General features: G+C 43.4%; 1 protein-coding gene across 9 annotated transcripts in view; it reads right to left on the bottom strand.

Moving 5' to 3' along the window:
- Window positions 1-24149, bottom strand: part of PTK2 (protein tyrosine kinase 2) — a 373208-nt gene that overhangs the window by 138100 nt on the left and 210959 nt on the right. For all 9 annotated transcript variants that reach the window (XM_043539037.1, XM_043539034.1, XM_043539038.1 and 6 more), the window contains exon 8: window positions 8567-8621. In XM_043539037.1, coding sequence (XP_043394972.1) covers window positions 8567-8621 — 55 coding nt within the window. The remainder of the gene's footprint in view (window positions 1-8566; window positions 8622-24149) is intronic.

The raw sequence follows: 24149 nt of genomic DNA, 5'->3' as shown, positions 1-24149 counted from the left end.
AGTTGTACAAAGGGCTATAAAAAGGGCAAAAAGAGAAACCTGGAGGACAGAATGCGGGACAGTAAATAAAGATACCAAGACAGCAGATGTATATAAGCAAATTAGGAAAATGAATGGAATAAAGAGTTAGAGACATATAATAAATACCAAACCTTGAAGAGTAATAAGCTCAAACAAAGAAAAAGCAGAAATTCTGGCCAATATGTTTCAAAAAGGTCAGTAATGATGAGGATTAGAGGATATAAATTAGGGAAAGGAAAAATATTCATTAAGGATAATTATGAGATGAAGAAGAGGGGGAAGGAGGATGTGGATAGTATTTTAAATTAAAACATTAGCATGAGGGAATTCCAAAAAGCAATAAAAAGGAACAAAAGCATTGCACCAGGGAAGGACCAAATAAGCTGTGAAATGCTTAAACACCTAAGTGAAGGAAGCTTGAGGATGATACATCATAATATCATAACAAAATTATATAACAACATATGCCAAAAAAGTGAAATACCTAAGGACTGGAAATATTCAATTATTGTCCCAGTGAGAAAGCCAAGTAAGTTGCACTCAAGACCCGTGGCATCCAGACCAACTGCCCTCACAACATGTTTAGGTAAAACCATAGAAAGAATGGTAATGGAGAGATAACGAACACACCTAGAAAGAAATGGGTTCATAGATGGAACGCAAAATGGGTTCAGAAGAGGTAGGAGTGCTATTAACCATATTGTAAGGATAGACACAGAAGCACAAAAAAGCATGAGAACTAAAGAATTCATGATAGTAACCTTCCTGGACATAGACAAAACCTACGATGCATTATGGTAAGAGGGACAACTTTATGAAATGGTCTTCATGGGTAGTATAAGAAAAATGGACAGATGGGTAAGGTACTTCTTAAGCAAAAGAACTACACAAGTCCAAATAGGAAAAGCTTTTTCCAACATACATTCAACTGTGAATGGAATGCCACAGAGAAGTGTAATTAGCTCAACCCTCTTGAAAAATGACCTCTGTAAAGAGATGAGTTCAGGAACAGGGATCACATCATTTGCTTAAGACTGTGCCATATGGACCAAAAGCAGAACCCTTGAAAGCATCACCAAAAGAATCAATGATGCACTTAAGAGAAGTGCAGACTAGGTAACAAGTGGGGCTTCAAATTCTCCTTAGACAAAACTAAGGGAATGATCTTCACAGGGAAAGTCCAAAAAGATGTAAAGTTATACCTATATGACCAACAGATAAATATAGTGAAAAATTATAAATTCTTGGGCGTGATATTTGATAACAAGCTCACTTGGAGGGATCATATTGAAAATATTAAAGGTAAGTGCAAAGTTAGAATTAACTTTCTTAAAAGTATCTCTGGAACGTTCTGGGGAACAGATAAGAAAACAGTGGTAGTGCATCCGGAATGCGAATTAGACCAATTATTGAATACGGAGTCAGGCCCTTGGATCAGCACCGAACACAAATCTGAGAAAACCATACTATATCCAAACACAGGCAATGCGTACTGCATGTGGCGCCTTTATTACTATGCCTCTGTGTGTACTACAGATAGGCATTTCACCAGCTGCTATCACTCCTAGAATGAAGCTCCTGGATTTAATGTTTTGGGTCAAAACACTAGGTAATAGTGAAGATGACAACATGCAGCTAATATATAATGATTGCTGAGAATTAAGTGGAGGCTGGATAGGGCCAAAAAAAAAAAATCATCTCAATTCTCCATCTAAGTAGGGTACAGAAGTGGATAAAGGATCTCAGTGAAAAGAAAGGACTGAAAAGACCAAAATCTATAGCTATGGAAAAACCACTGAAAAACCATCCCTCCTGAGACAGACATGGAATTATGTAAATAAATAAAAAAAGAAGAAGACTGAAAAATATACAAGATATAGCAAATCAATATATTAGTGATAAGTGGGGACCCTATTGCCAAATATATACAGATGGCTCCAAACAGGAAGGAACAAGAAGAGTAGGAACAGTTTCCTGTGTGTCCTCCCTCAGATTCAAGAAAGCTGTAAGGCTAACTAACTTTGTATCCATCTTTACAGCTGAGCTAACAGAGATTATGCTAGCACTCAACTGGACTTTAGATGTGTGGCCAGCTGCCATGGCAATCCTGTCATAGAATCATAGAATATCAGGGTTGGAAGGGACGTCAGGAGGTCATCTAGTCCAACCCCCTGTTCAAACCAGGACTAATCCCTAACTAAATCATCCCAGCCAGGGCTTTGTCAAACCTGATCTTAAAAACTTCAAAGGAAGTAGATTCCACCACCTCCCTTGGTAATGCATTCCAGTGCTTCACCACCCTCCTAGTGAAAAAGTTTTTCCTAATATCCAACCTAAACCTCCCGCACTGCAACTTGAGACCATTACTCTTCCTTCTGTCATCTGCTACCACTGAGAACAGTCTAGATCCATCCTCTTTGGAACCCCCTTTCAGGTAGTTGAAAGCAGCTAACAGATCTCCCCTCATTCTTCTTTTCCGCAGACTAAACAATCCCAGTTCCCTCAGCCTCTCCTCGTAAGTTATGTGTTCCAGTCCCCTACTCATTTTTGCTGCCCTCCGCTGGACGCTTTCCAATTTTTTTTCACATCCTTCTTGTAGTGTGGGGCCCAAAACTGGATACAGTACTCCAGATGAGGCCTCACCAATGTCGAATAGAGGGGAACGATCAAGTCCCTCGATCTGCTGGCAATGCCCCTACTTATACAGCCCAAAATGCCATTGGCCTTCTTGGCAACAAGGGCACACTATTGACTCATATCCAGCTTCTCATCCACTGTAACCCCTAGGTCCTTTTCTGCAGAACCGTCTGACTCCTTAACAGGGCTGCAGGCAATTTACAGTGGTAAGTCTGAAAGCAGAAATGATATTCTATATTGAAAAGTTATGTTAACAACCAAACTGGCACTACTGGTTATAACCATAGTAAAATCTCAGCATACATGGGGATAGAAGGCAACAAACTGGCAGAAAATACTATTAATCATGAACGTGATGACCTAGGAATCCCTTTAAGCAAAATGGAATTTGAACACCTAATCAAAAATGAGCTAAGGGAGGAACAGGAAGAACTATGGGCAAACGAAACAAAAAGGGAAAAAATTCCGAGAAGTATGTCCAACAGCTGAGAACGCTGATACAATGCAAGGCCCTGAGAGGAAGAGTGAAGTGCCTCTAGTTAGAATTCTAACAGGGCAGTGTGGATTAAACAGTAATTTATTTATAATTAACAGCATAAAGATGGATTATCCATAACCTATAAATCCAGAAAATGCAAGATTATATCCTTTGTGATTGTAAAGACTGTACCAGTGAATGGAGGCGTTTATACAGAAAACTCAGGGGTCTTAAGGTAACAAAATTTTCCTTGCAACATCTATCAAGAATACAAGGAAAATGGGGCCCAATAAAAAAAAGCTATTCTACAGTTCTTTAAGAAAACCAGGAAAGGTGGAAGAATCTGAGTCATGAAAAAGATATAAAGTACAGTGCATGGCAGTCAGGAAACAAGTCTGTTAAACGCCAAAAAAACAAAGAAGAAAGGGGCTGCAGGAAGGGTGTCTGCAGTGATTCTCTGGGAACAGAGAGGTTGTGAGGAGGAAACTGGGTGGCAAGGGCGTGGAGCAGGAGGCGGCAGAATAACCCCTCGGATCCTAGCCCTGAAAGAAGACAAGTTGTGGGAAGAGAGACCACCGCAGCGACAGAGCAACCATTGGTGGGGGCAGCATACAGGGAAGACAGCCTCTATGCCATACCTGGACACAAAGAGGCAATCCTGGGGTGGGTGAACCCCTTTATATACTCCTTAGATCAATAAGTCTTTACAGAACATTTAGAATTATTCAAGATATTTAGAAAAGGGAGGATTACTCTGAGGGCAGTGAGTGACACCAGGGCATCAAGATATTAATACACAAATAAAGAGAACAATTAGTTTGGGGCACTTTGCTTCTAGCCCATTCCAACGACTACTGAGTTCTGTTTCTTTCACTGACTTTGGTTAGCAATTGAATCAAGCTTTAAGAGAGCTCGAAAGGCTCAAGCAGTGTCAAGAACTACAGTTTCTGTTGGGAAGAACTGGAGTCACATAGGAAGTGTGAATGCAGGAAGAACGGTAAGAGCAAACTGGAACAAGCAGCATCAGCTCAGCAGCCTGTCAAGATAAGTCAATGAATTGTAGTTTCAGTAATATTTTATGTTTAATGGGTTACTCGTTAAAGAGGCTTTGCCGATTTTTTATTTTGTAAACTGCTCTTTGTCTGGCTCAGTCTGATAGCACTCTTTACCAATCACCATACAGGTCATTATAACAGAGAACGGATAACCTGTTGTCTAAAGAAGAGGACTGAGGGTCAGACCTAGATATTATCCCCAGTGTTGTCATAGACTCCATGTATGACTTTGGGCCTCAGCTTCCTCACCTCTAAAATGGGGATAATTTCCTCCCTCACAGGATAAGGGGAGAAAGGGATGTTAGGCTTAACTCAACATCTATTAAAAGGTAGAAGGAGGATACTATGGAAATTTTAAAAAGTATTAAATTAAAAAAACCCTAGGTTAAATGGTCCTATGTGTCTTAAATTACCTCATTATCAGAGGATATTTTCTTGCTACTCTGTGCAAGTTGCATTCAGCAATACCAACTTGCCTCCTCTTTATACTGGAAAGCATTATTTGGCTCTTGTAGGTCCATCAATACATAGCTGATACATATTATTCAATTTCAGGTCAGCAATATAGAATCACAGTGCTGGAAGGGGCCTTAAGAGGTCATCTAGTCTAGTGCCCTGCACTCATGACAGTACTAAGTACTATCTAGACCAGGGGTGGGCAAACTTTTTGGCCCAAGGGACACATCGGGGTTGCGAAACTGTAAGGAGGGCCGGGTAGGGAACGCTGTGCCTCCCCAAACAGCCTGGCCCCTGCCCCCTATCCGCCCCTCCCACTTCCTGCACCCTCAGAGCCCCCCTCAAAACCCTTACCCATCCAACCCCCCCCGCTCCTTGTTCCCTGACCACCCCCTCCCCCTAACTGCCCCCTGGGACCCCACCCCCATCCAACCCCCCAGCTCCCTGTCCCCTGACTGCCCTGACCCCTAGCCACACCCCCACCCCGACAGGCCCCCCGGGACTCCCACGCCTATCCAACCCCCCCTTATCCCCGTCCCCTGACTGCACCCCCAAGAACCTCTGTCCCATCCAACTGCCCCCCACCCAGAACCTCCGCCTCATCCAACAGCCCCTGCTCCCTGACTGCCCCCCGGGACCTCCTGCCCCTTATCCAACGCCACCCCGCTCCCCACCCCCTTACCATTATTGGAAAAGCCTGGGAGGTAGGCAGGCGCAAGCTGCACGGTGGCGTAGCTGTGGGCGAAGGGCCAGGGGCTAGCCTCCCTGGCCTGGAGCTCAAGGGCAGGGCAGGATGGTCCCAGCCTTAGTTTGCCCACCTCTGATCTAGACCATCCCTGACAGGTGTTTGTCTAACCTGCTCTTAAAAATCTCCAATGATTGAGATTCCACAACCTTCATAGGAAATATATACCAGTACTTAACCACCCTGAATACTTAACCATCCTAATGTGCAACCTAAACTGCCCTTGCTGCAATTTAAGCCCATTGCTTCTTGTCCTATCCTCAGAGATTAAGGAGAACAATTTTTCTCCCTCCTCCTTGTAACAATCTTTTCTGTAAAGGTAAGCGTTCTCTTTAGATGCTTGCTATTCAAGACTAAATAGATCTTATTAGAGAGGATAAATATAAAATATTTCATTATTTTATTCATATATTATAATGATACACAGGAGAAGTGACACAGATATAGGTCCTTTAGTATTTTCATTATGATTCCTGATTCTGAGTTGTTCACAACAAACTGTCACGATTTGCATTCAGGTGGAATTTGGGATACACATCTACAATTTTAAATAAGTTCAATTCATTTTTGAAGTTCTTCTCTCTGTTCTACTGTATTTTTTTAGACAAACTAAAATGAGAATTAAGCCCTTTAAGCATTCTCTTCTTTTTCATAATGGGTAAGAGTTATTAACTGAAAATAGTATATTGTACACATGAAAATACACCTTTCAACACCATACGAGTTGCCCTCTATTGCCATACTACAATTTAGTCTCTAAATGTATGCATATAAACTACTGAATATGAACAGTATACATAGTCATCCCATTCATTTCAAGACTCCTATAAAACAATGTTGAGGATTGTAAATTACTTAGTGACAATTGTCTTATCCTCCCTCCAATACCAGCATTAGACCAAATCATGCAGCATTCCACTGACTTAATTGACAGTGAGGCTTAAGTAAAGACTGAGGGCTCAGTCCAGCTTCACTGAAGTCAATGGGAATCTTTTCTTTGATTGCAATGGGAGTTGGACAGGGCCTTCAGCAAGGAGTACAGAATTTGGTTTATCAGGAGTACATGCTTTTGGTGACTTCTTAATTATGTCTCTTCCTCTTTTCCTCTCTCCAAATTTCCCCTTCTGCTTCAGAAGTTACATTCTAAGCAACACCACAACAGAGAGATTACTTTGGGAGCAGTCTCTAGCACTACTATATTGGGTAAGGAAGACAGAAGTGTAACCCTATTAGCTAAATATTAAATCTCTAAGGTCATGTGAATCACCTCTGTGATGAGCTCAAACTTCATCAGTTCACATATGTGCTATTTAACTACATTGCATTACATAGGGTGACCACTTTTAAAGGGATTTAAGCCCTCCTGCAGGTGTCCCGACTTTTTCTTAAAAACAGACAAATTGTCGCATATTTTCCGTCTCCCCCCGCATCAGTACTGGCGGGTCCTGCTGCTGACTGGAACCCAGCTCACCAGCTGCCCGCCCACCAGCGGTAAGTGGAGGTTCAGTGGCCAACGATTGGGGTGGGTGTGCAAGGTTGGTGGCAGGGCGAAGATGCAGCGCATGGGGCCAGCCGCTTCCTCTGCTAGTCCGCCAGTGCAGCCCCCTCTACGTGCCGGCTTTCAGCCAGCAGGGCCCTGCCCCATTTCTGGACGGCACTGGCTGTGCGCTGCAGCAGCCAATGAATGCAGGCAGGTGCCAGGTGGCGGACGGTTACATGTTGCTTCTGCTGCCAACCATTGGCCCTTTATGTTCTCCCCTTCTCGCTGTCCTCTCCCTGCTTTGCCCCCCCGGTCCACTGGTCCTCCATATTCTCCCCCCGCCCCCAGCGGAGCGCATCCCACTCCCAGCGCTGGGCAGAGAACCAGCCCCTGGTCAGAGCTCTCAGTTCACCAACAGCCTGGCTGGCAGCCTCTTTCCTTCCCCCATTGCCTCTGACTGGGCTGGTGCCCTGGGAAAGCCCAAGACCCTCCATCCTGTGGCGCTTGCCAGGAGGAGCTGAGCCCTGCATGTGCCAAAGCCCTGCACAGCACTGGCATGGAGAATCCTCTCCTCCCAACAGCTAAGTGGCGGAGGGGGGGGGGGGGGGGGCTGTTCCATCCCCTAGGCACCCTCCCATGTGAAGTCACCCCTCTGGCTGGGTTCGCTGAAGTCCCTGCAATCAGGTTCCCTGGGCTTTGGTGCACAATGCATCCTTAGGGCTTAACTCCTTCCTGCCCACGCTGTAGCCGGAGGTGGCTGGGTTATGTCCGTGGCCTGCAACAGCCTGGAGGAGTTAGCTGCCTTTCGGCACTGTGTGGCCAGGAAAGGACAAGTAGGAGGCGGGGAGAGAGAGAAGAGATGACTGTGCAAAGACACGGGCCAGGTCATCTCTTCCACACCTCTTCCTCCCTTGTGGCTGGAAGCAGCTCCCATCCCTTCCCTCCCGCACAGTGCCAAAATGATGCTGCTGGCCACATTCTGGCATGAACCCTGGCAGAAATCGGGGGGGGGGGGGGGGCAGGTGACCCTGTGTGCCCCCCCACGAGTTGCCTCAGGGAGATGTGGTGCCAGGTACCAGAGGAGGCGGATCCATCCTGGGGAGCCAGCCAAGCATGGAGGGTGGAGAGCCCTGGGAAGGGAGGGACATGTCGGTCAGTCATCCTCCTCCTCCCCACTCCGCCGTGTGAGAGGGGTGTATGGGAGTGTCTGTGTTGGGGGGGCGGGGGGGGAGGGAGGTAGGTGTGTGTTTGTCACCCTCCCCCTGTGAACCATAAAGCCTTAAAAATAAGAGGGTAAATAAAAAGAATCCAACTAGCAGTATTTCTTTTTAACAGGGGCTCGGCCAACTTGATGTTAATTTGATGTTTGTACTGCATTGTTCTGATCGATTGCCTTTAAACTCACTTGAATACGAGTAAGTTTACTAGGTGTCCCATATTCAGTGTAGGGAAATATGGTCGCCCTAGCATTACATGCTACCAATGTGCGAGAACACCAGTGATTAATACTTTGCTCATCGAGAGAAAAATGTTTCCATAGCAGCCCAGTTACTACTCTAAAAGCAAAATCATCACCCAATTTTCAGTCTCTGAAGCAGACTAATGGAATCCAAAGCCATTTTCATTTTCTCCAATATTTGAAAAATATGCTGTTCATGGATTTGAGGCTCATGATCAAGGGAAAGTATAATTACCTTTACAGAATCCAGCAAACTCTTCGGAAAAAATCTCTTTAAGCCAACATCTTTCCTGAAATAAACAAACACACATATACTGTTGATAAGAAATCTTATGAGATACCATGGTGATGGGGGTCTTTAGAAATGCATGCAAATATACTAGAGAGACAAGGTGGTTGAGGTAATTAATATCTTTTATTGGACCAATTTCTGCTGGTGAGAAAGACAAGCATTCAAGCTTTTACACAACTCTTCTTCAGTTCACATCATCATATGGCTACAATAATACTGCATGCAAATATAATCCTCAGTAAAGTTCAATATTAGAATGCAAATTCAGTGTCATTAAAACGTTAACATTAGCCACTCCATAGCAATTGCTGTACTGTAAAATATTCTATTTTTAAATATAGAAAGATACCATCTTTATAATAGGCCCCTGGGATGGAGAGTGTATTGCGTTTAATGGTGTCCGCATGCAATCACAGAGAAGTGTTGCGAATGAATTGCTTGCAGTACATATTTTATTGTTTCAAGAAACACTAAAAACACACTTACTGCACAGTATACTGAGAAAGGACGGGCATGAATACTGGAACACCCAATCAGACTTTTGCACCTGCAACAGTCCTCTGACTTGTAGAATTTACCATAAATGAGGAGTTCGAAGGACCACTAAGTCTGTTACCAGACTGGATTTCTCCCTCTTATGGGCATCCAAATAAATTTGTATTGCTATGTTACTTCTAGCATTATAATTATTATAATTAAGTTCCTGGTATGGATTTCTACTATAATTTTTTTTCTTAAACTTAAAACTTTAGGATTAAAATATCTTCTTGGTTGAAACAAGATGTACCCAGTGTAAGCCTGACATGTTATCTATATCCCCAAAAACCTTTTTGACTTTGATTTAAGATTGCAAGACTACATATGCCACCAACACAAATTGTAAAAAAGCAATGAAATATGCACTGAATCATTCAACACTCAAGTGACAAGTTGCCCTCCTCAATCTCAACTACTTCCTTCCACCATACATAGCTACATTTCTAAGTGTCAGTGTTGGTACACAGGTGCAATTGCAAAAACATGTGATATATTTATCATGCACCCTTGACCACCTCACCTATCGTCTGCCCTCTAATTATTTTCATAGAATTTATTTTAATGTCCCAATCCCCTAGGCATCATACAGCCACTAGTTTTTTTTTTCTTAACTAGTCTACATCTCTGAAAAATGTGACCATCCCACACTAATGCTAACAAAATGTTACCATCACACCCATACACTCCATATTTCAGACACACACGCACACCCTAGAAGTACAGACAGAAAGGATTTAAAAACCCAAACATAAACGGTGGACTGTGACGGGGCAAGGCCAGATGACTACGGGAAAGTAGTGAGAAACAGGTATGTTAGCCCCAGGGTAAACAAATCCCTGTTAACATGGTAACTAAATGGCAGTTGCTCCAGGTTAATCAAGACCTGGGGCCAATTAAGATCTTTCTAGAAAGCAGTGGAGACAGCTAGGTTGACTGGGACACCTGAAGCCAATCAAGGGCTTGCTGGAACTAGTTAAAAGCCTCCCAGTTAGTGGCACATGTCAGGAGCTGTAGGAGGAAGCCGCGTTGCTGGAGAAACTGGACAGGACAAATCCTATCAGGCACAAGGAAGGAGGCCCTGAAGTAAGGGTGAAGTAGATGTTGAGGAAGTGGGGGCTGCTGTGTGGAAGTGGCCCAGGGAATTGTACTTGTCCTGTTTCAAAAAGTCAGCTACCAATAGCTGCTACTATTAGGGTCCCTGGGCTGGAGCCTGGAATAGAGTGCGGGCCCAGGCTCCCCCCCACCACACTCTTCCCAATTAATCACAGAGACTGTGTGAGGGAGGGTTGCTTCTTCCCATCTCCCTTGCTGGCTTATGATGAAAATGGCTCAGTAGGCTGTGATCCTTGCCTCTAGAGAGAGAAGGGCTACGTGGAAGGTCACAGTGAGCCTCCGAGGCTAGTGTAATCTGCCTGGAAGTGCGGGACCCACTGAGACAAGGCCGGAGATTTGTCACATGGACCCAATCTAAAAAGTTAGGATCCAGGTTCAGAATATCCCAACCTCTGTGTGTTGATCTGGAATTTTAGTTTGGCTCAATGTCTAATTTGGATGACTATATAGTATTCAAAATAGTGCTTAGCCTGGCTTATAAATATACCCTCAACTTTGAATTCTGTTGCTTTTATGGAGTAGTTGGCTGCCCCTATTTTCTCCCTAGCAGCCAATTTCTAGAGCAAGTAAGACTGAAAGGGAAGAGCTGGAGAATTTCCAGAGGTGTGTCAGAGCACGAAGATACCATCATGCTGGTGCATCTGAGCAGCATTTACCAGGCTGTGTCAAACACCACAGTCTGCACGAACATAAGAAAACAAGGTTCAAAACCGGAAAAAAAATCTGTATTGAAAAAGGATTTCTGCCCTAATCTTCTCAAGGGGTCATACAAACTATACTAAAAATAAAATAATAACAATAAAAAAAAATTAAATTTGAGTGAGTTTGTGAACTCTTCATAGAAGGGACCATTACCTCTTCAATGAACATTAAGGAAAGCCTTCCATACTGACATATTCTGAACGGGAGGAGAAGATAGTAATGTACCTCAAACATCTACATCAGGTATGGCCAAACTTACTGACCCTCTGAGCTGCATATGACAATCTTCAGATTTTCAAGAGTGGGGCCACCTGCCGGGGCTCGGGGCTTCTGCCCTGCAGAGAGGTGGGGAGCCTCGGGGCTTCTGACCTGCAAGGACAGGGTGGGCTTGGGGCTCCTGCCCCTTGGGGCACGCCTGCCAGGGCACGAGACTTCAGCCCTGCTTCTGCTGAAGTCCTCAGTCCCGGAAGGTGCCTCCCACAGGGCTGAAGCCCCAAGACCCCTCTCCCTGCTGGGCAGAAGCTCCTAGCCCCACCACCCCACCGCAGGGCAGAAGCCCCGAGCTCCCCCAAACAGTCTGGTAGGTGGAGAATGGTGGGGGCTCCGAGAGCTGTACTTTAACTATTGGCCACCCCAATCTATACATTAAGATACCAGGATTGTCACGGTGTGTGTCATCCTGAAGCCTAGAATGTCTGTTGAGTCAGAGTGAAGCAAAGGAAGCAGTTACAAACATGGATGAAAGCTTTTTTCGTTAGAATAGCACCAGGTTCAATCATCACTGGGACTGCCGGTCTGCTACAATCCCATTTTTAAATTCTAAGCCATTTTGACTTTACAAATTACACCTGTGCAGTATATGGCTACAGTAAAGCATGTATCTATGCCATAACAAGACTCCTAGACCTCAGATATCAGAGGTAACTCAATCACCACCTTACTCTGCAGCAAATTTGCATGCAAGTTTCATTTGTTGTCTGAGGGAGATTGCACAGATCTCCAGCCTACGTCAGAAAATTGCTGTTAGTCAACCTGTGAAGTATATACAACCAGCTGCCTTCCCATGGGCTAAGAGGGAAACAACATACACAGAACTGTAAGTCTTACTTATGGAATAAAAATAAAAAATGATCTTTTGAAGCACTTTCTCTGGGCACTCAGCATGTTATACAATAATTTCATAAAAGGCATTTAAAAACATTATAAATTAAAGTAGCAGAATACTCATTCACAGCAGTGAACCCTGGAGTCTGTGCAATGACACTAAGCTGGAAAAGATTATAAAATTTCATAAACATTAAGTACTTTGATGTATTTCATCTCAAATGCAAATTATGTACAGTTTTATCATTCTATGTAGAATTAGATAAACCTGACACACCATTACAGTCTAAATAATATGCAAAGACATTTTGACAAGGAATACATTAATTAACATTAAACATTTTAGCGAGCAGAAGAATTCTGCAAAAATTAAGTTCTCTAAATTAATGCAGCGTTGCCACCATCTTAACACTATTACAGCACATGGTTCCCACATTCTGCTACAATAATTTGTTTCTAAACTGAATCACATAACAGCTTTTGGTTACAGATCTGAGTTTGCTGCAAACGCCACACAAATCACCACGCAGAATTTAACAAATAGCAACTCTTAGTCACATTTGCTAATACAACATATCCTATTTTTAAAATTAGATGGTAAATCAAATTTTCTTAATTTAGCAGAATTTAACATAAAAGTATACAGAGTTCCAGCAGCGGTCTGCGACTGCAATATGCAAAGCTTTTATAAACGAGAACAAATAAGCATTATAAATTGAAATGTACCCATAGCCATAACATAAAATACCACATGCAAACTCCAGACAGCTGCATTTCATGGCTGTGGAGGGGAGAGATCAACCCACAATACCAGACTGAAACCTCACAGCCTTACTCTCATTGGCAGTTAGGAACAGTTAATAGCTGTTACTGGTTTATATTAGGGCTGTCAAGCGATTAAAAAAAATTAATTGCGATTAATCATGCAATTAAAAAAATTAATCATGACTAATAGCATGATTAATCGCATGGTTAAACAATAATAGAATACCATTTATTTTAATATTTTTTGATGTTTTCTACATTTTCAAATATATTGATTTCAATTACAACACAGAATACAAAGTGTACAGTGCTCACTATATATTAACGATCTGGAAAAAGGGGTAAACAGTGAGGTGGCAAAATTTTCAGATGATACAAAACTACTCAAGATAGTTAAGTCCCAGACAGACTGCGAAGCTTCAGTCTTAGCTACAAAAGGATCTCACAAAACTGGGTGACTGGGCAACAAAATGGCAGAAGAAATTTAATGTTGATAAATGCAAAGTAATGCCCATTGGAAAATATAATCCTAATCATATATACAATGATGGGGTCTAAATTAGCTGCTATTACTCAAGAAAGAGATCTTGGAGTCATTGTGAATAGTTCTCTGAAATCATCCACTCAATGTAAAGCGGCAGTCAAAAAAGCGAAAAGAATGTTAGGAATCATCAAGGAAGGGATAGATAATAAGACAGAAAATATATTGCCTCGATATAAATCCATGGTACAGCCACATCTTGAATACTGCGTGCAGATGTGGTTGCCCCATCTCAAAAAAAGATATATTGGAATTGGAAAAGGTACAGAAAAGGCAGAAAAAATTATTAGGGGTATAGAATGGCTTCCATATGAGGAGAGATTAATAAGACTGGGACTTTTCAGCTTGGAAAAGAGGCAACTAAGGGGGGATATGATAGAGGTCTATAAAATCATGAGTGATATAGAGAAAGTAAATAAGGAAGTGTTCTTTACTCCTTCTCATAATACAAGAACAAGGGGCCACCAAATGAAATTAATAGGTAGCAGGTTTAAAACAAACACAAATAAGTATTTTTTCAAGCAACGCACTGTCAATCTCTTGAACTCCCTGCCAGAGGGTGTTGTGAAGTCCAATACTATGATGGGATTCAAAAGGGAGCTAGTTAGATTCATGGAAGATAGGTCCATCAATGGCTATTAGCCAGGATGGGCAGGAATGGTGTCCCTAACCTCTGTTTGCCAGAAGCTGTGATTGGATGACAGGGCATGGATCACTTGATGATAACCTGTCTGTTCATTCCCTTTGGGGAACCTGCCACTGTCCACTGTCAGAGGACAGGATCTGGAGTGGATGGACCTTTGGTCTGACCCAGTATGGCCATTCTTATGATCTTATTTATTTTTGATTACAAATACTTGTGCTGTAAAAAACAAAAGAAATAGTATTTTTCAATTCACCTCATACAAGTACAGCAGTGCAATCTCTTTATCATGGAAGGTGAACTTACAAATGTAGAATAATGTATGAAAAAATAACTGCATTCAAAAATAAAACTATGTACATCTTGAGAGCCTACAAGTCCATGCAGTCCTCCTTTTTGTTCAGCCAGTCACTCAGACAAACAAGTTGTTTACATTTGCAGGAGATAATGCTGCCTGCTTCTTGTTTACAATGTCACCTGAAAGTGAGAACAGGCGTTCGCATGGCACTGTTATAGCGGGTGTCGCAAGATCATTATGTGCAAGATGCACTAAAGATTCAGATGTCCCTTCAGGCTTCAACCACCATTCCAGAGGACATGCGTCCACGCTGATGACGGGTTCTGCTTGATAATGATCCAAAGCAGTACAGACCAACGCATGTTCACTTTCATCATCTGAGTCAGATGCCACCAGCAGAAGGCTGATTTTCTTTTTTGGTGGTTCGGGTTCTGTAGTTTCCATATCAGAGCGTTGCTCTTTTAAGACTTCTAAAAGCATGCTCCACACCTCGACCCTCTCAGATTTTGGAAGGCAATTCAGTTTCTTAAACCTTGGGTTGAGTGCTATAGCTATTTTTAGAAATCTTACATTGGTACCTTCTTTGCGTTTTGTCAAAGCTGCAGTGGAAGTGTTCTTAAAACGAACAACATGTGCTGGGTCATCATCCGAGACTGCTATAATATGAAATACATGGCAGAATTCGGGTAAAACAGAGCAGGAGACACACTAGTCTCCCACAAGGAGTTCAGTCAAAATTTAATTAACGCATTATTTTTGTAACTAGCATCACCAGCACGGAAACACGTCCTCTGGAATGGTGGCCGAAGCACGAAGGGGCATACAAATGTTTAGCATATCTGACACAAAAATACCTTGCAATGCTGGCTACAAGTGTCATTGCAACGCCTGTTCTCACTTTCAGGTGACACTGTAACTAAGAAGCTGGCAGCATTATCTCCCATAAATGTAAACAAACGTGTCTGTCTTAGCGATTGGCTGAATTAGAAGTAGAACTGAATGGAACTGTAGGCTCTAAAGTTTTACATTGTTTTGTTTTGAGTGCAGTTATGTAACAAAAAAAATCTACATTTGTAAGTTGCACTTTCACGATAAAGAGATTGCATTATGGTACTTGTATGAGATGAACTGAAATATACTATTTCTTTTATTTATCATTTTTACAGTGCAAATATTTGTAATAAAAATAATAATATAAAGTGAGCACTGTACACTTTGTATTGTGTTGTAATTTAGATCAATATATTTGAAAATGTAGAAAAACATCCAAAAATATTTAATAAATTTCAACTGGTATTCTATTGTTTAACAGTGTGATTAAAACTGTGATGAATTGTGATTAATTTTTTAATCGCAATTAATTTTTTTGAGTTAATCGCGTGAGTTAACTGTGATTAATTGACACCCCTAGTTTATATGGTTATGCTAACAGCTTTATATTTACCATAATCCCACTCTACTAACCAGGGAATGATTTGGATATAAACACTGCATTTTCTTTTCAGTGTAAACTTCATTAGGATTAACCCATCCAATACCAACTGCAGCGAGCTCTCTGGGTTTGCTACCATGGTGCTTATTAGTTGTAGAAAATATATCTTTTTCTTCTGTTAGTTTTGTATTTCTATTTTTTTCCTGAACACTTCAATAAAAAAGTTGATACAAAAAAGAGAAAAGTAATATTAGGACAGCATGAAGGGGGATGTGCTTCTTAAAGTTTTTTTTAATGCAGTAGGTGCAGATGCTTCTTTCTATCTCGCAGTTTTGCGTCTGTGCAGCTTAATTCCTTCTCCTGGGTGTAGGAATGTTTATTTGTTAGGACCAAGTCTCCCTTCATTGCAGTCCCTACTACAAGTCACTCTGAAGTTTGACTCTGTCTGCCTCTTTGGTCTACCTCCCTCCAGCTTTGATTTCATTTGAAAATCTGATCAACAGCAAATTTACATTGAACACACCTGACAATGATAGGCAATAAGCAGCCATATCAGGTGCAGAGGGGTGTTTATGTTCATGTTCAGTCAGTCAAAAAAGTCTTCATGTACTACAAGTGCCTGAGTAGCAAAAAACAACTCTGCTTGAAAAGCGATGTTCACTGCTGTGATAAAAAACAGTTCCATAGTCCACCTGGAAGGGATGGTCCATGAAGCACAGCTTGAGAATAAAACAACTACTAATCTTTCCGTAACTGTTGTTGTTCAAGATATGTTTCTCATACCCATTCCACATTAGGTGTGCATGTGGTGTGTGCACAGACACCGAGATTTTACCCTCAGTGGAGGCCGTTGGGCAAGCTCTAGCTCCGTCTGGGGCCACGTACTCATGTGCCGGTATACGGGCCCCAGCTGGCCCCTCACCCTCTCAGTTCCTGCTCGCCAGCTAACTCCAACAGAGGAATGGCAGGGTGGGTTGTGGAATAGATACGAGCAACACATCTTGAACAACAACAGTTACAGGAAAGATAGTAACCGTTTTTTCTTCTTCGAGTGCTTGCTCACGTCCATTCCAAGTTAGGTGACTCACAAGCAGTACCTGAGGAGGTGGGCTCGGAGTTCATGGATATGTGGATTGTAACACTGCTCTGCCAAACTTGGCATCACCTTTTGCCTGCTAGGTGATGGCACAGTGGGAGGATAAAGTATTGTGACAGGATCGGGCCAGATGGCTACAGGAGAGTAACAGAAGGCAGATATATTAGCCCCAGGTTAAGTAGGTCCCTTTTCCCTGGGTAAGGTAACAGGGAAGGTTCCAGAACAATCAGGAACCTTTGGGAGACAATTAAGACAGACAGGCTGATTAGAACATCTGCAGCCAATCAAGAAGCTGTTAGACTCAATTAAGGCAGGCTAATCAGGGCACCTGGGTTTAAAAAGGAGCTCACTTCAGTTTGTGGTGTGCGTGTGAGGAGCTGGGAGCAAGAGGCACTAGAAGTTGAGAATGAGAACGCAGACTGTTGAAGGACTGAGGAGTACAAGCATTATCAAACACAAGGAGGAAGGTCCTATGGTGAGAATACAGGTGTTGGGAGGAGGCCATGGGGAAGTAGCCCAGGGAGTTGTAGCTGTCGCACAGCTGTTCCAGGAGGGACTCTAGACAGCTGCATTCCACAGGGCCCTGGGCTGGAACCCAGAGTAGAGGGTGGGCTCGGGTTCCCCCCAAACCTCCCAACTCCTGGTCAGACATAGGAGTCGTCGACCTGGACTGTGGGTTCAGAAAAACGGCCAAGCTGGGGGCTGCCATGAAGCTCCAAGGCGAGCAAATCCGCCAATAAGCGCAAGACCCACCAAGGTAGAGGAGGAACTTTGTCACAGTACGTACTCATGATCAGGTCGCTGCCTTGCCAATGTTCTGAATAGGGACCTGGGACAGAAATGGCGCTGATGAAGCCTGAACTCTCGTTGAATGGGCTGTCAAGATGGCAGGAGGTAGGGTGCCCGATTGCTCATAGCACATACGAATTCAGGAAGTGATTCAGGATGAAATTCTCTGGGCTAAAACCGGTAGGGCTTTCATCCTATCTGCTACTGCCACAAAGAGCTGTGTGGATTTATGGAACAGCTTGTTTTTTTCAGTGTAGAAAGCCAGGTCGCATCTAACATCCAGTGTGTGGAGACGCTGCTTCTCTGTTTTCTTGTTCAGTTTTGGGAAGAAAATGGGCAGGAAAATAGCCTGATTACTATGAAACTGCAAGATCACCTTTGGAAGGAACACTAGTTGGGGGTGGAGTCGAACCTTGTCCTTAAAGAATACCATATTATAGGAGTTCTGATGTAAAGGCCCTGATTTCTGAGACCCTCCTGGCCGAGGTAATCACTACCAGGAAGGCGACCATCCAGGAGAGATACGACATAGGGCATGATGCCAGGGGCTCAAAAGAACCCATGAGTCTCGACAGGACTAGGTTTAGGTCCAATGGAGGGACAGGTTCGCAAATTTGAGGGTAAAGCCTCTTTAGACCCAGAAGGAAGCAAATGGACATTTCATGTGAGAAGATCGACCTATCATCCACTAGAGGGTGGAAGGCTGAGATTGCTGCTAGATGCACTTTGATCAATGAAGTGGCTAGGCCGTGTTGTTTCAGATAAAGCAGGTATTCCAGCACGGACTGGAGAGGTGACTGAGTTGGTGAGAAGCCTCGTTGGGAAGACCACACCGAGAAACGCTTCTACTTGGCTAGGTAAATCGCTCTATTAAATGGTTTTCTATTAGCTAGCAGTCTTGTTCTGAACGGGCCAACTCCATTAGGTTAAACCATGGAGCTTCTACATGGTCAGCTGGAGGGCCTTGAGGTTTGGGTGGAGCAAATGGCTGTCATCTGGCGAGATCAGGTCCAGGAGAGGCAGGAGTGGCAGTGGAATTGCTATTGACAGATCTAGTAGCGTGCCAAACCAGTATTGGTTTTGCAGGGACTGTAAGAATCACCTTTGCTTTGTCTCACTTACTTTTCAGAAGGACCTTGTGTACCAGAGAAATGGGGGGGGAAATACATAGAACAGGAGCTTTGTCCATGGAAGTAGGAAGACATTTGAGAGCGAGCCTGGGTTGTTCCCACGCAGTGAACAGAACTGCTGACATTTCCTGTTCTGCTTGGTTAAAAACAAGTCTATATGGGGAAACTTCGACCTCTGTGGGATGGATCTGGTTACCGCTAGGTGAAGGGACCACTTCTGGTGAGAAGAAAAAGACCTGCCAGTGTTCCAGGCTCCCGGAAGGTGGGAAGCTTTGAGGTGAATGGAGTGTTTCAGCCAGAAGTCCCACAGGTGAATGGCCCTTGACACAGGGTAGATGAGCGTGCTTCTCCTTGTCTGTAGATTAAACCATGCCTACCATGTTGTCCATGTGCCCTTGTACAACTTTGCCTATGATCTGGGGTACGACTGGCACGCTAAGCAGATTGCTATGAGCTTGCTGATGTTTACGTGCAAAGAGAGCTCCTCCTGGGACCACAGGCACTGAGTCCTGATGTGCTTGAGGTGAGCCCCCCCCCCAACTTAGATCGGATGCGTTCAAAATTAGGGATGCTGATGGTTGAGGGGTGAGAAAGGGATCGCACGCATAAATCAAGGGAGGCGAGGACCAGGACAAGAACAGTGAGCACCGAGTTTAAGTGGTGACAGCTTGGCGAGCATACCGAGGCCAGCCAAGCTTGAAGGGGTCTGAGGTGCAGTCTTGCGTGTTGAACCACTAAGTGCAAATGGCCATGTGATCTAAAAGTGTGAGGAAAAAAATGGACTGTTGTTATGGGGTTAGCCTGGACCTTGGATATTAGAGCCAACATTGCCTGGAAGCAAGCCTCTGGCCCTGGTAGAATTGAGCACTGCACTGATAGATTCTGTCCTCTGGATGGAGATGAGAGTTGAATTTTGCTCATTTATCAATAGGCCCAGGGTACGGAAGGTAGTTTGGACCAGACTGATGCTGGCTTTGATCTGGGCTTGCACTGGCCCTTGATCAGCCAATAGTCGAGATAAAGGTAGACTTGAATGCCTCCTTGCCTTCTTAGGAAAGCTGCCACCACTACCATCCATTTACTGAAAACCCGGGGGGTTGCCAACAGGCCAAAAGGGGAGGACAGTGAATTGGTAGTGGGTCTGGTTTACGATAAATCTGAGGAATCTTCTTTGGCCCTGGAAGATGGAGATGTGGAAATAGGCATCTTTTAAGTCAAGGGCGGCATGCCAGTCCCCTGTATCCAGGGAGAGAATGGAAGCCAGGGAGAGCACGTGGAACGTCAGCTTCTTGAGATAACCGTTGAGGTGACGCAGGTCTAGGATGAGTCAAAGACCCCATTTGGCCTTCTGGATTAGGAAATAGCAGGAGTAAAATGCTTTCTCCTTCAAGTTCCGAGGCAACTCCTCTACAGCCCCTACCATCAGGAGGGTTTGCACCTTCTGGACTAGAAGTTGCTCAGAAGAAAGGATCCCTGAAGAGAGATGGGGGTGGGTGGGAGGGAGAGGTGGAAGAAAACTGAAGGATGCAACCTTCCTCCAACATGCTCAGCACCCAACAGTTGGATTTGATGAGGGACAGTGCTGGGCTGAAGTAGGACTGAAAACAAGGGGGGAGCAGGATCTGGTGGATATAATGCCCTCGGGAACCCCTTCAAAAATTCTGCTTTGGGCCTCCCGGACATTTGTGCATGCCTGGTAGCAAGGCTGAGGTGGAAGGGGGCAGTTGTCTGTGCTTATAACCCCTGCTCTGTTTTTTAAACAGGTCTTGGTGAGATGGTGGAGCAGAGAGACGGACAGGTTGCTGAGGTCTGAAATGCTTCCTTGAAGGTGCCAGGGAGTAGAGGCCCAGGGATCTGAGGGTAGCCCTGGAATCTTTCAGGCCATGGAGTTTTGTATCCGTCTGTTCAGAGACGAGTGAGATTCCCTGAAACAGAAGATCCTGAATGGACTGCTGAACCTCTGGTGGCAGCCAGGAGAGCTTTCCATGACCATAGCTGATGCCACTGTTCTGGCTGCCATGTCAGCTGTGTCTAGGGCTGCCTGGCTATGGTCTTTCCTTCCTCTATTAGAGCAGAGAACTCTTGCCTGGATTCCTGGAGCACCGAGTCTTTAAACTTTGCCATGGAGTCCCAAACATTATAGTCATACCTTCCAAATAAAGCCTAGTGGTTGGAGATGTGGAACTGTGACCCACCAGTTGGCAGGAACATAGTATTTCTTCTCTGTTCTTTTTGAAGTGGGGGGCAGAGAAGATGGGGTCTGCCAGAGGGACCTGACTGGACACATAACGGTCTCATTGAGGCGTAGGGCCACCTTTGCTGGGCCCACCACAGCCAAGATGTTGATCAGGCTGTGTGAGGACTCTAAGATTCAAAATCACCGTTTTCAATAGCTCCTGGTGAGCTCTAAAGTTGTCCTGTGGCGCCGAGCTGCTCGATCCTGACACAGCTTCGTCTGAGGAGGCAGTGGCAGCCTGCACTGGCAGGGGACCTTCCTCCTCTGCATCTGCACTGACCACATCACACAGGCCTAAGTCTTGAGTGTTGGTAGTGGGCTCGGTACCAGAGTCCAGGTTGGGTGCCGGATGGTGTGGTGGTGACGCCCTTCTCTCAGACACCATCGAGTACAAACAGCTGGAAGGCAATCCTGGTACTGGGAGAAAATCCCCTGGATTCCAAAATGGCCATTGGACCTGCACAGGCCACTGTTCTCTGGGCCAGGTGACCGGGGGGCACCTGCACTGGCATCTGGTGGAATGTATACTGGGTACTCGTAACGGCCCCTGGATTGGGTGCAGGACTCCACCTCCGACTACGAGTGTGCTTGGGGAGACCATGGGGGGGCAGTACCCCTCGCTTCTGCCAGCTGGTCCCGAGGTCCAGTGATCAGTGCCAGAGTGGGGAAGTCTTCGCCAACATCAGCAGGGCCAGTTGCCCTCTGGTTGGTACTGGAGAACCTGGTGCCAGACAGGAGCTCGGGGCTATCTGCTCCCTTCTGCTCAATGAACTCACTGGTGCTGGAAGTTGTCCTGCTGGGATCAGGAGTACCGGGAGGATTATCAGGTCTCTAGCTGCTGCAAAGGCCTCCGGGATAGATAGCACCGTGATCTCACTGGCACCAAGATGTCGCCCTGCTAGTTTTCAATCAAGGTTATTAACCTAAATACTAATGCTTATACTTTCAAGTATGTCCAATAACTGACTTTGGAACATCTTATTGATGGTCATGCTGAAATCTAAACAAACTGCACCCACTGCCTTTCCTTAGGTCTTTCTTGCTCACTTTCTCACAAATCTATCAAATTTGCCTTTCACTCTTCCTGCCGAACCCCCAGTAACTCATTTGTAGTCATTAATCTCACCATTTATCTTCCTTTTAAGAAAGTGACACTGTATCAGCCTTCCTCCAGGTCACCCATACAGTCACTTCCTTTATATTAACAACATTCTAAAATATTTTCTCTCTCTTAATATTTCCTACGGCTTCTCTCTATTCCTTCCTCTTTGTATGTATCCTAAATGGGATTTCTCCTGAGGATCACTGACCTTGAACCAACCCAACTGCCTCTTTGCTCTGCCCTGTTCTTTCCTTCACTTCCAACTTTCCACATGAAATGTTCTATTACTAGGGCTGTCAATTAATCGCAGTTAACTCACACGATTAACTCAAAACAAATTAACTCAATTAAAAACATTAATCGTGAGTAATCGCAGTTTTAATCACACTGTTAAACAATAATAGATTACCAATTTAAATTTATTATAAATATTTTTGGATATTTTTCTACATTTTCAAATATAATGATTTCAATTACAACACAGAATAAAAAGTGTACAGCGCTCATTTTATATGATTTTTCATTACAAATACTTTCACTGTAAAAAACAAACACAAACAGTATTTTTCAATTCATCTCAGACAAGTACTGTAGTGCAATCTCTTTATCATGAAAGTGCCACTTACAAATGTACTTTTTTGTTACATAACTGCACTCAAAAATAAAACAATGTAAAACTTCAGAGACTACAAGTCCACTCAGTCCCACTTCTTGTGCAGCCAAACACTAAGACAAACAAATTTGTTCACATTTACGGGAAATAATAATGCCCTTTTCTTATTTACAATGTCACCTGAAAGTGAGAACAGGCATTCACATGGCACTGTTGTAGCCAGTGTTGCAAGGTATTTACGTGCCAGATATGTTAAACATTTGTATGCCCTTCATGCTTCGACCACCACTCCAGAGGACATGCTTCCATGATGATGACACTTGTTACAAAAAATAATGCATTAATAAAATTTGTGACTGAACTCCTTGGGGGAGAATTGTATGCATCCTGCTCCATTGTTTTATCCACATTCTGCCGTGTTTTGGCAGTCTTGGGTGACGACCCAGCATATGTTTGATTTAAGAACACTTTCACTGAAGATTTGACAGACTCAAAAAGGTATGAGATGAGATGTCTAAAGATAGGCACAGCACTCGACACAAAAGAATCTGAAGTGCCTTCCAAAATCTGAGAGGGACGAGGTGAGGAACATGCTTTCAGAAGTCTTAAAGGAGCAACACTAATACAGAAACTTCAGAACCCAAACCACCAAAAAAGAAAATCCATCTTCTGCTGATGGCATCTGACAGATGATGAAAATGAACATGCATTAGTCCATACTATTTTGGATCGTTATCGAGCAGAATCTGTTATCAGCATGGAAGCATGTCCTCTGGAATCGTGGTCAAAGCATAAAGTGGCATACAAATGTTTAACATATACGGCACATAAATACCTTGCAATGCCAGCTACAACAGTGGTATGAGAACGCCTGTTCTCGCTTTCAGGTGACATTGTAAATAAGAAGCGGGAGTCATTATTTCCTGTAAATGTAAACAAACTACATTTGTAATCTGCACTTTCACGATTAAGAGATTGCACTACAGTACTTGTATGAGATAAATTGAAAAATACTGTTTCTTTTGTTTATCTTTTTTACAGTGCAAACATTTGTAATCAAAATAATAACATAAAGTGAGCACTGTATACTCTGTATTCTGTGTTGTAATTGAAATCAATATATTTGAAAATTTAAAAAACAAAAATATTTAAATAAGTGGTATTCTATTATTAACAGTGTAATTAAAACTGATTAATCACAATTTTTTTTAATCTTGCAACTTTTTAAATCTTCCAATTAATCATGTTTAATTTTTAATCATTTGACAGCCCTAGATATTACATTTAATAAGTACATACTGCACACATACTACTGTTATATATTTTTTAAAGTACGTTTGATATGTATTAGTATAACATTTTCTACACAAAAAGAACAAAGTCCTTGAAAATAATGAGACACATATTTTAATAATAAATTATCAT

Source organism: Chelonia mydas, chromosome 2 (genome assembly GCF_015237465.2).
Source record: "Chelonia mydas isolate rCheMyd1 chromosome 2, rCheMyd1.pri.v2, whole genome shotgun sequence".
NCBI lineage: Eukaryota > Metazoa > Chordata > Testudines > Cheloniidae > Chelonia > Chelonia mydas.
This window is presented reverse-complemented; position numbering and strand designations above follow the sequence as displayed.